This window comes from Podarcis muralis, chromosome 14, assembly GCF_964188315.1.
Source record: "Podarcis muralis chromosome 14, rPodMur119.hap1.1, whole genome shotgun sequence".
Lineage (NCBI taxonomy): Eukaryota > Metazoa > Chordata > Lepidosauria > Squamata > Lacertidae > Podarcis > Podarcis muralis.
The window spans coordinates 20,369,832-20,383,925 of NC_135668.1; the positions used below are offsets into that span (position 1 = coordinate 20,369,832).

General features: G+C 44.4%; 1 protein-coding gene across 3 annotated transcripts in view; it reads right to left on the bottom strand.

Moving 5' to 3' along the window:
- Positions 1 to 14,094, bottom strand: part of ACAN (aggrecan) — an 82,310-nt gene that overhangs the window by 17,011 nt on the left and 51,205 nt on the right. For all 3 annotated transcript variants that reach the window (XM_077918902.1, XM_077918901.1, XM_028705913.2), the window contains 5 exons: positions 13,695 to 13,822; positions 11,094 to 11,387; positions 9,811 to 9,990; positions 6,075 to 8,570; positions 5,130 to 5,243 (listed from right to left, as the gene is read on the bottom strand). In XM_077918902.1, the coding sequence (XP_077775028.1) occupies positions 5,130 to 5,243; positions 6,075 to 8,570; positions 9,811 to 9,990; positions 11,094 to 11,387; positions 13,695 to 13,822 (3,212 nt within the window). The remainder of the gene's footprint in view (positions 1 to 5,129; positions 5,244 to 6,074; positions 8,571 to 9,810; positions 9,991 to 11,093; positions 11,388 to 13,694; positions 13,823 to 14,094) is intronic.

Genomic DNA, 14,094 nt, shown 5'->3' on the forward strand with positions numbered 1-14,094 from the left:
CTCCTGATTTGCTCATGGTGTGTTTATACGTCTTCCCACTAGTCAGCCGTTCATCTCACAACTGCAAAAAGTCTGTTTCTTTTTCTTTTTTTAATGTGGATCTGATGCCCCAAGGCAGCAGTAGGCTTCAATCCACTTTAATTAAAGGTAAAGGGACCCCTGGCCATTAGGTCCAGTCGTGACCGACTCTGGGGTTGTGGCGCTCATCTCGCTTTATTGGCCGAGGGAGCCAGCGTACAGCATGACTAAACCGCTTCTGGCGAACCAGAGCAGTGCAAGGAAACGCCGTTTACCTTCCCGCTGGGGCGGTACCTATTTATCTACTTGCACTTTGACGTGCTTTCGAACTGCTAGGTGGGCAGGAGCAGGGATGGAGCAACGGGAGCTCACCTGTCGCAGGGGTTCAAACCTTCTGATCAGCAAGTCCTAGGCTCTGAGGTTTAACCCACAGCACCACCTGCATCCCACTTTAATTGCGCACGCCTAAATTTCCCAGTTTCCTCTTGAGTTTCTCCCGCAAAATACTGACAGCCTAGAGGGGACCTTTGTCTGCTTCTAGTTGTTTCATCTTTATCCAGAGCCTTAGACATTGGTTGTCATCACACATTCATTTCACAAGCCAAGCGATAAGAGAAGATAACCAGACACATCCTTATTTCCAACTTTGGACTCATCCAGACTTCCTTTTGTGCCGCATTTCTAGGCCCAGGTTGGGGCTTTAAAGATCCATATCCAAGCTTTGTTTTTTGCTTTTTTGCCTCAGTGTGTTTCCCCCGTGTTCACTGCTGAATCGGAGGAAACGGCAGTGAGGTTTTCTGCAGATTGTCGTTTTCTCCGATTCGATGGTGAAACACAGGTTTTCCTGGGGAAAGCACTGAGACCAAAGCAAACAAACAAATGCTCAGACATGAAAGCATGGACCTCTTCCTGGAAATCGCAGCACAAAAGGAAGTCTGGATGAGCTAAAGAAAATAAAGAAACAGCATAGGAAATTAACAGCATTAAAAAGGCCTGTACATTATAGAAAACCCATCTAAACTTGAATAAAAAATTTCTCTGCACCCCACAGCCACATCTCCATTCTCACTTGTATCTGCTAACAAAACAAAAAATGGCTTTTGCACAAGTAACTTATGGAGGTTTTCTCCCCTTTTCTTTGACAGTGAACAGGCAATCATGCCATTTCTGGTCCCATCTGAAAAAACTTCACCATGGGATTCTGAAGTATGCATAGACTGGCTGTCAGGGAATTAGGGCTCCAGCTGATGAACTATTTATTGATTTGCTTGTGCAAAGGTTACACAGAGGTGAGATTATATCCAGTCTTCATTTAGTTTGGTTTGTTTGCAAGAAGTTTCTATAATCTTAGAAAAACATAGGAATGGGGCGGCGGGGGGGGGGGGAATGATTCAGTTCACATTTAAAGGCAAATCTACCTAACTCGCACTGTCCAAAACAATATGAGAACTGAGACACAGTGATCTTTGAAGATTGCACTTCTCCGAATTTTGCCATGCAGTTCTCCAACCAAGTAATGTGTACAAAAATGCACATGGTCACGTAAAGTGTGCACAAAAATGCACATATGAGTGAAAAGTAACATAAAAAATGCACAGCATTAGGGGAAATATAAATATTAGGAAATGTGTACATCTGGCAAAATTTGCATACAATTTTTTTTATATTAGGGTAAATTTGCAGCAAAGTGGTGATGAATTTTCACGGGAACCTTTTTTTCTTAAAATTGCAAACTGATGTGGAAATGTGGAGAACTTACGATTGGAAAAAATGAGATACCAAGAGAATATGTAATTGACAGATTCACCCATCCCTAGCTGTCAGAGAATGTGGCTCTATAGCACTTTCCTGAGAAACTTTATTTTGCCTCTTCTTCTCTTATACAGAAAAACCCTCCAAGGTATAGTGATGTAAAGTGCTTACTCTAAAAAGACCTGCCAGCAGAGAACAGGTAAGCACTGGGAGTCAGCACGGTTCAGCATTTGCTGAGCTCCACACCCCAGAAGGGTGTGACTGCTGCAAATTCCCTGAACCTGCTTCTCCTCCTCTTCACCTCTGTCTCTTGCTTGCTTGCTTGATCTCTTCCTCTGGCCCAGAAGATATAAGCAAGGGAATGGCAACAATGGTGAGATAAAGGAGCAGCAGCAGCTGCTGCTGCTGCTGCCTCGGCCTACCTGCTTCCTGGCTTTTTACCTGGCAAGAGAGCAGGTGATGGCAAAGGCAAGGAGGATCAACAGTAAATGGCGCTGTAAGAACATAGGAAGAGCTTTTCCTAGATAAGACCCAAGGCCCATCTAGTTGGACATCCTCTTCCCACAATGGCCAACTGCGTGCCTACAGGGAGCCCACAAACAGGACCTAAGTACAATAATACTCTTCCTCACTTGTGATTCTCAGCAACTAGTGTTCAGAGGCATATCACCCCAGACCTTGAAGGTGTAGCAAAAGGTAAAAGGTAAAGGTAAAGGAACCCTGGACAGTTAAGTCCAGTCAAAGGCGACTATAGGGTTGCAGCGCTCATCTCGCTTTCAGGCCGAGGGAGCCTGTGTTTGTCCACAGACAGCTTTCTGGATCATGTGGCCAGTATGACTAAACTGCTTCTGGTGCAACGGGACACTGTGACAGAAACTAGAGCGCACGGAAATGGTGTTTACCTTCCCACCACAGCAGTACCTATTTATCTACTTGCACTACCGTGCTTTTGAACTGCTAGGTTGGCAGAAGCTGGGACAGAGCAACAGGAGCTCACTCCATCACAGGGATTTGAACCGCCAACCTTCTGATTGGCAAGCCCAAGAGGCTCAGTGGTTTAAACCACAGCGCCACCCGTGTCCCTATGTAGCACATAGCCATGATAATGGAAATGACTCAAAGCAACTTACAGACACAACAGAAATACTGAAACCGATTCCAACAAACACAATCAATAAAAGAAATGAAAGAACCCCACCTCTATACAAAGATCTTACAGATCCTGCTGCACTGAAAGAGGCCGTAAATACTTGAAAACCCTTCAGATTAAGAGCCAAAAGCCTCTGTAAAAAGGCAAAATTTTGCCAGGTGTTTAGAAATATATAAAAGATGCCTGGAGAGCGTCCCTGAGGACAGTGTTTCTACAAGTGGGAAGCCACCACTGAAAAGGCCCGTTTTTGTGTTGCCACCCTTTGGATCTCCTGTGGCGGGGGCAGATGGAGAAGGGCCTCAGATGAAGATTGTAGCATCCGGATTGTTCCACATGGAGAGAGGTATCTTGGTGGTAAGCATTGATAGCCTTATCCTCCATGAATTTGACTCATCCCCTTTCAAAGCCAGCTAAGTTGAGGCCATTGATCCATCTCATGGTAGCAAATTGGATAGTTTAACTATTCACTGTGTGAAGAAGTACCTCCTTTGGAGACCACATGCAGACCATACATTCAAAGCACTATGATCAGGGTGGATCTACTATAAAACTAAAGAAGATTAAGCTTCAGGGCCCCAGAGGGCCCCCAGAAACGACTTAGTCCATGCTGCTTATTTTTTTTGGGGGGGGGAGGGGCTAGTACATCCAATTTGAGTCACACAATTCAAATTGACTAATTTTTTGTTGTGTCCCAATCCCAAAGTTTGAGCGTCAGTAGCGCAGATGTTCTACAGGTGGTGTGTTGCAGGAATTTGAAAACTAAAGGGATAGGAAATTTGTATTCACACCAGTGACTTTGACATGTGAGATAATTTTGACATGTACAGCAATTTTAATCAGAATCTGAGACTGTTTCCATCCCCACCCCATAACAGTTCAAGCTTCAAGGCCCCCAAATTGTAGGTCAATTACAGACTATGATACCACTTAAAGTAGCCATGGGTTTCCCAAACTTGGGTCTCCAACAGTTTTTGGACTACAATTGCATCATCCTTGACCACTGGTCCTGCTATCTAGGGTTGATGGGAGTTGTAGTCCAAAAACAGCTGGAGACCCAAGATGGATGGAGATGATAGATAGATAGATAGATAGATAGATAGATAGATAGATAGATGATAGATAGATAGATGATAGGTAGATAGCTAGATAGGTAGATAGATAGATAGATAGATGATAGATAGATGATAGATAGATAGATAGATGATAGAAAGATATCCCCCCCCCTCTTCCTCTCTCCTTTGTAGACAATGTTCAAGACTACCAATGGTTTGGCTTTAGAGACAGAATGGGTAAGGATGACTTCTGCTGGTCTGATGGACACTCCCTTGTGAGTTACATTCCAGAAGGACATGGTTTTCAGTGAATAGTCCTGGACTGCTGGGAAACATTTCAGAATAAGAGCTTCCTTCCTCAGAAGGAAAATTTCTTCTTCTTTTTCTAAACCCTCGTGTATTGGGTGTAAAGGGCTACTACTGTTTAGGGTTGCCATATGTTCAGAATTTCCTGAACATAGCCGGAATACGGCAGTCGGAAACAGTGTCCAGGCAGAAATTGCTGATATGTTTTGGAAAATCCGGATGTATGGCAACCCCCCCCCCAAAGGCTCTACAACTTTTCTGCCCTGTCACTTTTTGAAATATGGTAACCCTGCTACTGTTAGTATGCAGGACAAGAGACAGAGGCAGAGACCACATTCACACCATACATTTAAAGCACAGTGACACCTCTTTAAGCAGTGCTGCTGTTCACAAAGGTGTGTGTGTTCCATCTTGGGCTGAGTGAGCCCAGCCCCACTTGCCCTGCAGCTAGAACTATGAATGAAGCCTCCTTCCTGGGGTTGTAATTCTTCACTGGGTGAGAAACTCTCTTCCCAGTGCAGTTACGTATACCAGCTGTTGCGGGGCTGATGCTTTGAGAGCCATCAATTTTGGATTATTATCCGTTTGCATTGAGCTGCATTTGTTGTTTATTGAATTGCAGATCAGTAGAGCAGATCTGTTGTTCCATGTGCGCTTGAACAAATAAACGTAACAATAGTGCATTGTGGGTAGCCTATCTGTTCTTCTGTTTCTTGGTTCTGCCTCCGTGCTCAGAACCTGGGATATTTGCTCAACGTGCCCAACAAGCAACACAGTTTTGCAATAACATTTTCTTGGTGGGGTGCATATTACCATCTCAACCTCCATATTAAGAAGAAGTTAGGACTTACCTATGTCACAGCGATCACCCATATACCCAGGTGGGCACACGCAAGTGACGCTTCCATCTTGTTCTTGGCAGGTTCCAGCACCGCATGGTTTCTCTTCACATGTCTTGGGCATAACTGCAACCATGAAAGGAGATAAGCATTAATGATCTCTTCCTGTGGTGGCTGGTGCCCTTTGGAACTGGTAGGGTGGAAGGCAGGGAGGCTAACAGTAGGTGGCAGTAGAACCAATGACAGGCGAAGCCAACTAGTTCTTTTGTTTACATCCTCTTTCCTGTTGACAAAAGTAACATTCATTTCTTCACCCACATTTGCCTTCAGTCATGCTCTCACCTCCCCCCAAAAGAAATTCCCAGAAAGACTATGTGGCCCTCAGTTTGAAATAGATTCCTGACCACTGGTTTAGATGAACAGGAATGAGGTTCTATTGATGAAAGGCAGTATGATAAAGGATGGTCTGAGAGAGACCCAGGGCTCAGCTATACAGCTGCAAATACAGTGGTACCTCGGGTTAAGTACTTAATTCATTCCGGAGGTCCGTTCTTAACCTGAAAGTGTTCTTAACCTGAAGCAGCACTTTAGCTAATGGGGCCTCCTGCTGCCGCCGCACCGCTGGAGCCCGATTTCTGTTCTTATCCTGAAGCAAAGTTCTTAACCTGAAGCACTATTTCTGGGTTAGCGGCGTGTGTAACCTGAAGCGTATGTAACCCGAGGTACCACTGTAAAACATGTGAAGTGTGTTTTAAGTGCAATATACAATGTGACACTAGATGGCGATGGTGAGCCTTATGGAAAATTCAATGTATTTTTAAAAACACTTTTAAAAATGCATTTTCACAATTTTTTAAAATATGTGTGTAGATTCTTCCTCAGGGAGTGTGAGCATTCTGGAGAGTCAAATAACCAAGGCTGGCTATTGGGGGTTCCACTGCATATTTTTAACTGTACCTTGTGTAGTAGATTCAGTCTCATCTGTAACCTCTGGTGAAACTTCAGGCAGGACATCAGTGGCAGTCGGAGGTGTTGGTGGAACCTCTGGAAAAGCTGCACCTTCTGTTTCCGAACCTGGTATTTTGTGTGTATAGGCCTCTGTTTCAACCTGGCCTTCTTCTAGATGCTTGGAGTGCGCATCTGGTTCACTGGTTCCTGGTAGACTATCTGGCAGCAGAGCTTTCTCTGGAATGTCAGAGGCAGGGTCAGGAGGTGGCCCAGAACTATCCCCATGAATCTGGCTTCTTTCTTCAAGTGCCTCAGAGGGCAATCCGCTGAAATAAGGTACTCCAGATGTTTCTGTATGGCTTTCAGGCAATGCTGATGTTTCACTACCCGTTTCATAAAGGGTTGGCATTTCAGGGTGGCTGTCTGGTAATGCTGATGCTTCACCACTTGTTTCATGAATGGTGGAAGTTTCTACACCAGCTTCATGAAACCTGGATATCTCACCACTGGTTTCATGAACAGTTGAGGATTCTACACCAGCTTCATGAAACGTGGATATCTCACCACTGGTTTCATGAACAGTTGAGGATTCTACACCAGGTTCATGAAACCTGGATATCTCACCACTGGTTTCATGAACAGTTGAGGATTCTACACCAGCTTCATGAAACCTGGATATCTCACCACTGGTTTCATGAACAGTTGAGGATTCTACACCAGGTTCATGAAACCTGGATATCTCACCACTGGTTTCATGAATAGTAGAGGTTTCTACACCGGCTTCATGAAATGTGGATGTTTCACCACTAATATCATGATATTCAGGTGGGCTTATGGTACTTTCATGATATGCAGAAGTCTCTCCACCAGTCGTGGAGGTTTCCCCACTTGATTCTGAAAAATGGGGATGTGTTGCCTCTGTTCCTCCAGCCATTTCCTGTGAAACTGCAGGGCTTGTCACAGCTTCTATAAGATCAGAAGTTACTAAGGTGATTTCTGGGATTCCAGAGGCATCACCACTAGTACCAGCTGCAGTTGAAGACTCTCCACTTAGGTCAGTGACACCAGCAATTTCTCCACTAAAATAAGGAACACCCGATGATGTTCCACTGATGTCAGTTGTTCCTGATGGATAGCCGCTAACTGTTGTCACATCGTATGGTTCTCCAGATGCCTCCCTATCTCCTGAAGGAAATCCACTGATTTCTAATACCCCAGATGTCCCTTCTCCAAATTCCTGGGCAACTGATGGCTGTGTTACAACTTCCACCAAAGTTGTATCCACAAGGGAGACCGTGGGAAACCCAGACGTGAGCCCGCTATAATCATAAATTCCAGATGACAAGCCACTGGTGAGACCAACACCAGAACTTTCACCACTAATGTCTGTTAGTCCACTTGGAAGTCCACTAATTTCATGAGATCCTGAAGTCCACCCACTGAAGTCTATTTGGCCAGAAGGCTGACCACTCACATCTAACATTCCAGACACTGTGCCTGATAGATCTTCATCTCCTGAAGACAACCCACTCATTTCTACAAATCCTTTGCCTTCTTCTTCTTTAGCTGAAGGAGTTGTCACTTCAAACAAATTGGCATCTATGAAGGTAACCCCTGAAGGTTCGCCACTTCCATCAGTACCGGAAGCTTGGCCACTTAAGTCCACGAAGCCACTTATATCAGGTATCCCAAAATGTTCCCCACTGAAGTCAATTCCTGAGGACAACCCACTAATATCTGGTAGGCCAGATGGTTGTCCGCTAGCGTCAAGTCCAGATGGTAATCCACTGAAATCAGGTATCCTAGGCAGCTCCCCACTGATATCAAGTCCTGAGGAAAACCCACTGATGTCAGGTATTCCACTGACATCAAATCCTGAGGGTAACCCACTGGTTATGCCACTCATGTCCCATCCAGGAGAGGGCAACCCTGATAAGTCTCCATCTCCACTGACATCAATTGTTCCTTTCCCTTCAACTTCCTTGTCCGTTGCTGTGGTGACAACTTCCACCAATGTGGCATTGACAAGGGACACAGTAGGAAATCCAGATGGGAGACCACTGTAATCATACTCTCCAGATGGTAAGCCACTGAAAAAGTCCACACCAGAACCATCTCCACTGAATCCAGAAGGCAACCCACTGATTTCTGGAACCCCTTTGCCTTCTTGAAGTCCAGGTACTCGCTCTTGGATTCCTGAGCCAATCCCTGATGTCAGTTCTTCATCTCCAGAAGGTAAAATGCTGACTTCAATAACACCAGAAGACAGGCCACTTATGTCTCCTGATGGCAGGCCACTCTCACCAGAAGGGAGTCCGCTGAAATCTGTGGCTCCAGAAGGAAACCCGCTTTCTCCAAATCCAGATGGTTCTCCACTAGGTTCATACATTCCACTTGTATCTGGAGCTCCAGATGTCCACCCAGAAGCAGATGTTTGTGTGATTGGAGCTTCTACACTTGTTTCACTAGGTATGGCATCAATAGGAGCAACAGCTGATGGAATCACTTAAAAAAAGAAGTGTGTGGGAGAGAGAAAGAAAGAGAGAGAGAAAACATTAAACAAATCTTGTTCAAGGACACTATGATATTTTCTCACATGATATAATGAGAAACATCAGCTTGAACTCTTTTCGATATCAATTGTCCATTATCATCTCTCATTAGCTATGGCAGCCTAGGAATTCAAACAGAAGGTCTCACCCACTGCCTGCTACTGGATCCTTTTCACTGCAGATACCTCGTGTTCCACTGTTGACTATGTGCTGATCATTGGCAGATTAGATTACAGGCAGCCCCCCATTTATGTGGGGGTCACATTCTGAGGCACTGCACATGTCCGTGAAATCGTATATATTTGAAACACGACTGGAAAAAGCCTGCAACTGCCCCATTCTGCCCCTTTTTGTAACATTTTTGTGACGTTTCCAGCTCACTTACAGGTTTGGAGCAACTCACGTATGCACGGTCATGCACATATTGAATAGGCATAAATGGGGGAGTTGCCTGTACTGCAATGTGCTCTATTTGGGGTTGCCTTTTAGGCTGGCCTGGAAGCTGCAGCTAGTGCAAAAGACAGAGACCTGGCTGTTCATTAGGGCAGAATATCACCATATTGCTGTGGAAATAACTGCATTGGCTGCATTAGCTGCCATATGCCATCCCATATTTAGCCGCTGGTCAAACTTCTGAGTGTTGGTACTGCAGTACCAAGCCTTATGCAGCCTGCAATCAGGATACCCAGAATACCTAAAAGATCGTCTCATCCCCTATGTGCCACACCTATTGCTGTATTCTGCAGGAAAAGGCATCCTGTCAGCAGGTCTGTTCTGTACGATGTCAGAATTGGGCCTTTAAGTGTGGCTACGCTTTGGAGACCCCCCCCCCCCCATTATATATCAGGCAGGCACCTTCTCTAAATCGACCACCCTGTAAATTAAGTTCTTTGGATCTAGTCTTGTTCTCTGGGGCATCAGGGAAGAAATCTTTGCCCTGTTCTGTGTCACGTTCCTCTGGGTATTTGAACAGCCCTGGTTCCTTCAACCATTCTTCATAGGACTTGTTTTCCAGATGTTATTAACTCCCACCAGTCCCAGTCAGCATGGCTAATAGGCCAGCAACATCTGGAGACCATACGTTCCCCACCCTTGGTCTACATGCATCATTATGTCCACCACACATAGGAAGCACACGGTTAGAGCCACCTCTGAATAGGGCTGCAAAGTTATAACCATGGAGCCCAACATACCAGACAACAATGATATGTTTGTTGGAAATACTTCTGTTCCCCACTCGGTCTGATTTTCAGAATCAGTGGCAAACTCCATTTCCACAGTTGTTTCCTCCCCAGAAGGGACTTCCTCGACCCCAGGAACTAGCTGGGCTGCAATAAGCTCTTCCTCTATGCCCTCATACTGAGATGGTTGAGCTGAAAGACAAAAAACATCACAGTGAATATCCAAAAGTGTCCTGTCTGTCTCAGATGTCTTACGTCTACCCTGTTTAGTGTGGGGAGAATTTTTGGAACACCCTCAGTTCTGAATGGATAATGCCCAACTTAATGTAATTCTCATTAGTCTATCATGACCCCCATATTTCATTTCCTCAGCTAAAAGTCTTACATTGTTTGTTTGTTTGTTTGTTGTTGTTTATTTTTATTTTTACTATTCTGTCATTAGCCCAGACACTGAGATCTAGTTCTGAGGGCCTTCTGATGGTTCCATCACTGTAAGAAGTGAGGTTACAGGGAACCAGGCAGAGGGTCTTCTTGGCAGTGGCACCCTCCCTGTGGAACACCTTTCCATCAGATGTTAAGGAGATATGTAACTATACAACCTTTAGAAGACATCTGAAGGCAACCCTGTACAGTGGTACTTTGGGTTAAGTACTTAATTTGTTCTGGAGGTCTGTTCTTAACCTGAAACTGTTCTTAACCTGAAGCACCACTTTAGCTAATGGGGCCACTGCGCCACCGGAGCACAATTTCTGTTCTCATCCTGAAGCAAAGTTCTTAACCTGAAGCACTATTTCTGGGTTAGCGGAGTCTGTAACCTGAAGCATATGTAACCTGAAGCATATGTAACCTGAGGTACCACTGTATAAGGAAGTTCTTAATGTCTGGTGTTTTATTATACTTCTGGATACGCTGGAAGCCACCCAGAGTGGCTGGAGTGACCCAGTCAGATGGGCAGGGTACAAATAATAAAATTATTAACAAGATCAATACCAATACCAATGTCACTATCAATATTAAAATCCTGCCTTTTCCCCAGGCTTGGACTCAAAGTGGCTTACAGTTTCACCATTTTAAAACAATTCACATTGTTCTTCTCTTCTGGAATACATTATGTGGTATTATTCTGGACCTGTAGTGCTTGAAAAACTTTCTGTGATGAGTCACAGAGACACAAGAACATCAGAAGAAGAGCCTGCTAGTTCAAAACCCATCTGGTCCAGCATCCTGTTCTCACAGAGGCCTGTGGGAGGCCTGTGAGCATGACCTGACCACAACAGCACTCTCCCAGACAGTACCTCTGAAACAAAAAGCGTGGTGCCTTGACTGAGGATCAGGGAATCCCGTCTGATTGGGGTACAGGTAGGTGGTCCTCACACCAGGCTTCTCCCCACCACAAGCAGGACGTGGGTGAACAATGGGATATCGAAGGCTGCCATCAGCCAGCCAGCCAGCCCGGCAGTTATCCAGACCCAGCTTCCAGGCTGCATAGAGTTGACCAGTTGAAGCCAGCGTAGCATTCTGGCTCTGACAGTATTCTTGAGCTTCCTGTAAGGTGAACTGGTCTGGTTGTGTTGCGAAGAAGACCTCACCTAGGGATAAAACAGTAAGCGTGTGACTTTTGGCTAGATATATTGGAGAGGTCCTATGGAAATGGAAATGGGGGGTGGAAATTGCTGACATTCCCTTATTCGTCTCATGTGTGAAACATAAATTAATCCAGCAAATATGATTGCTGTTCACCTTTGCCTTCAGTCCGCAAATGGGACTTGATTGATTACATTCCTCCATATTTGCATTGCGTTTCCTCTGCACCGAAATACGTGGGGTGGATCAATGTAATGAGAACATAATTTTTGTAATTAAATATGCAAATTATGTAAGTGATGAAATTTCACCATGGGCGACAGTGAGATTACTAATGCTGGTCCCACCTGCACTATACATTTAAAGCATCGTCATTCCAATTTAAACAGTCATGGCTTCCTCCAAAATCCTGGGAAATATAGGCAAAGGTACTGAGAATTCCTAGGGACGCGGGTGGCGCTGTGGGTAAAAGCCTCAGTGCCTAGGGCTTGCCGAACGAAAGGTCGGCGGTTCGAATCCCCGCGGCGGGGTGCGCTCCCGTTGCTCGGTCCCAGCGCCTGCCAACCTAGCAGTTCGAAAGCACCCCCGGGTGCAAGTAGATAAATAGGGACCGCTTACAAGTGGGAAGGTAAATGGCGTTTCCGTGTGCTGCGCTGGCTCGCCAGAGCAGCGATGTCACGCTGGCCACGTGACCCAGAAGTGTCTCCGGACAGCGCTGGCCCCCGGCCTCTTGAGTGAGATGGGCGCACAACCCTAGAGTCTGTCAAGACTGGCCCGTACGGGCAGGGGTACCTTTCCCTTCTTACCTTACTGAGAATTCTTAGGAGACCCCTATTCCCCTCAGAAAGGTTCCCCAGGAAGAAGATTTGATTGTTAAAAATTGTTGTTTTTTTAATCATTTTTATTTGATTTTACAAATATAAATTTATAACAAAACCAAATAGAGAGATTTCTTTGAATCTCAAGACTTTCCCATCCCCTCCATGGGTCCTATTGTCAACATTTTCAACTGCATATCATTTCATAGTCTATATTTTGCATCTATCCATATTGTCCATAGTATTTGTTACACTGCAAGTTAGATTAAAATCCTGCTAATGTTTTCATCTGCTTACAGTGGTCTCCTAAGTAAATTATAAATCCCCCCCCATTCTTTCTTGAAGTTTTTGTCTTCTTGATCCCTGAGCTTTCCGGTCAGTTTTGCCATTTTGGAATAGTCTAACAGCTTGGCAAACCAAGCTGATCATTAAAAATGGTTAAACCACTGGACTGAAGATGGAGTCTTCCAGCATTCAGTTCCATTGGATGTTTATGAGTGCCATGGGAGAGGGAGGAAAATGTTTCTTTCCAACCACTTTCTCCATGCCAGGTGTGATTTTATAAACTTTACCGTGTCACCTCTTACTTGCCTTTTCTCTAAACTAAAAAGTCCCAGATGCTGTAGCGTTTCTTCATAGGGGGTGCGTCGTCTCCTTGATCAGTTTGGTTGCTCTTTCCTAAACCATTTCCAACTCTACAATATCCTTTTTGAGGTGAGGCAACCAGAATATTAACATGTCTGGCCAGGGCCAGATTTAGGTTTGATGAGGCCCTAAGCTACTGAAGGTAATGGGGCCCTTTATATGTCCAGCTGTCCTTTGTCAACAACAAATTGTCACTGTTTTTTGTGTTGAATAATTATAATATTTATATATAGTATTATAGTAGTAAGTGGAGGCAATAGGGAACTGTACGTACTAGTCAATAATAATATAGGTCTACTAAATAATAAAGATGAATATTTTTCTACAGTAGTTTTATAATGGGATCAAAATAAATAAATTATGTATTACATGAAATCAATCAGTAGGCATAAGACTCACACCCTTAGTCTATGCTGCCTGATTACCAGTCTACAAGCACTCTTTAATATTAGATAACAGGTACAACAGCTTGACCTACATTCAACTGTGTTGCACTGCAGTCTGCAGCTGCATGCTACATGTTGCCATGAAACCAGTCCACGCAGAATGCAGACACCCTATATATAGAAATGAGCAAACCAGTGATATTTTAGGGAGCAGGCTAGCAGGTGGGGCCCATGACTGTTGCTGTATGTAGGTTTTATTTCATTTGTTTTTTTATCTTATATTTTGGAAATATACATCCAGGTTTTTTCCTTTAATTTTTTGGGGGGCCACCAAGAGAGCAGGGCCCTAAACTATAGCTTGTTTAGCTTATACGTAAATCCGGAACTGTGTCTGGCGCATGAATACATTCAAATGCACTTTACTCCCCTACCTCCAACACAGGAATTATGGAAGAAAACTTACCATTCAGTCTGTCAATATAGCAGTAGACATCAAACATCTCGGATGCTGGGCGCATGCCATATGTCCGTACCCCTGGGATGTCGTCTTTGTCTCCTTCACATTTGCTTCGCGGAACCACAATAGGGTACCTGGCCATTAAAGACATTTGTTAATTTTTTACCCAAGATCTCACCCATCTATCTATTTAGAAGATGTATGAACCCCTTGATCAAAGATCTTTCTGTGTGGTGTGCAGAATAAAGCTGTAAGTAAAACACAGCTAAGCTCCACAAACCAATTACAAACAAATATGCATGGAACCACCACCGTTAAAAGCAAATAGAAACTCAATAACACTTTTGAAACAAATATAGGGTAACTCATTATATTTCTAGGTATGCTTGGCAAAACAAAACAAAAA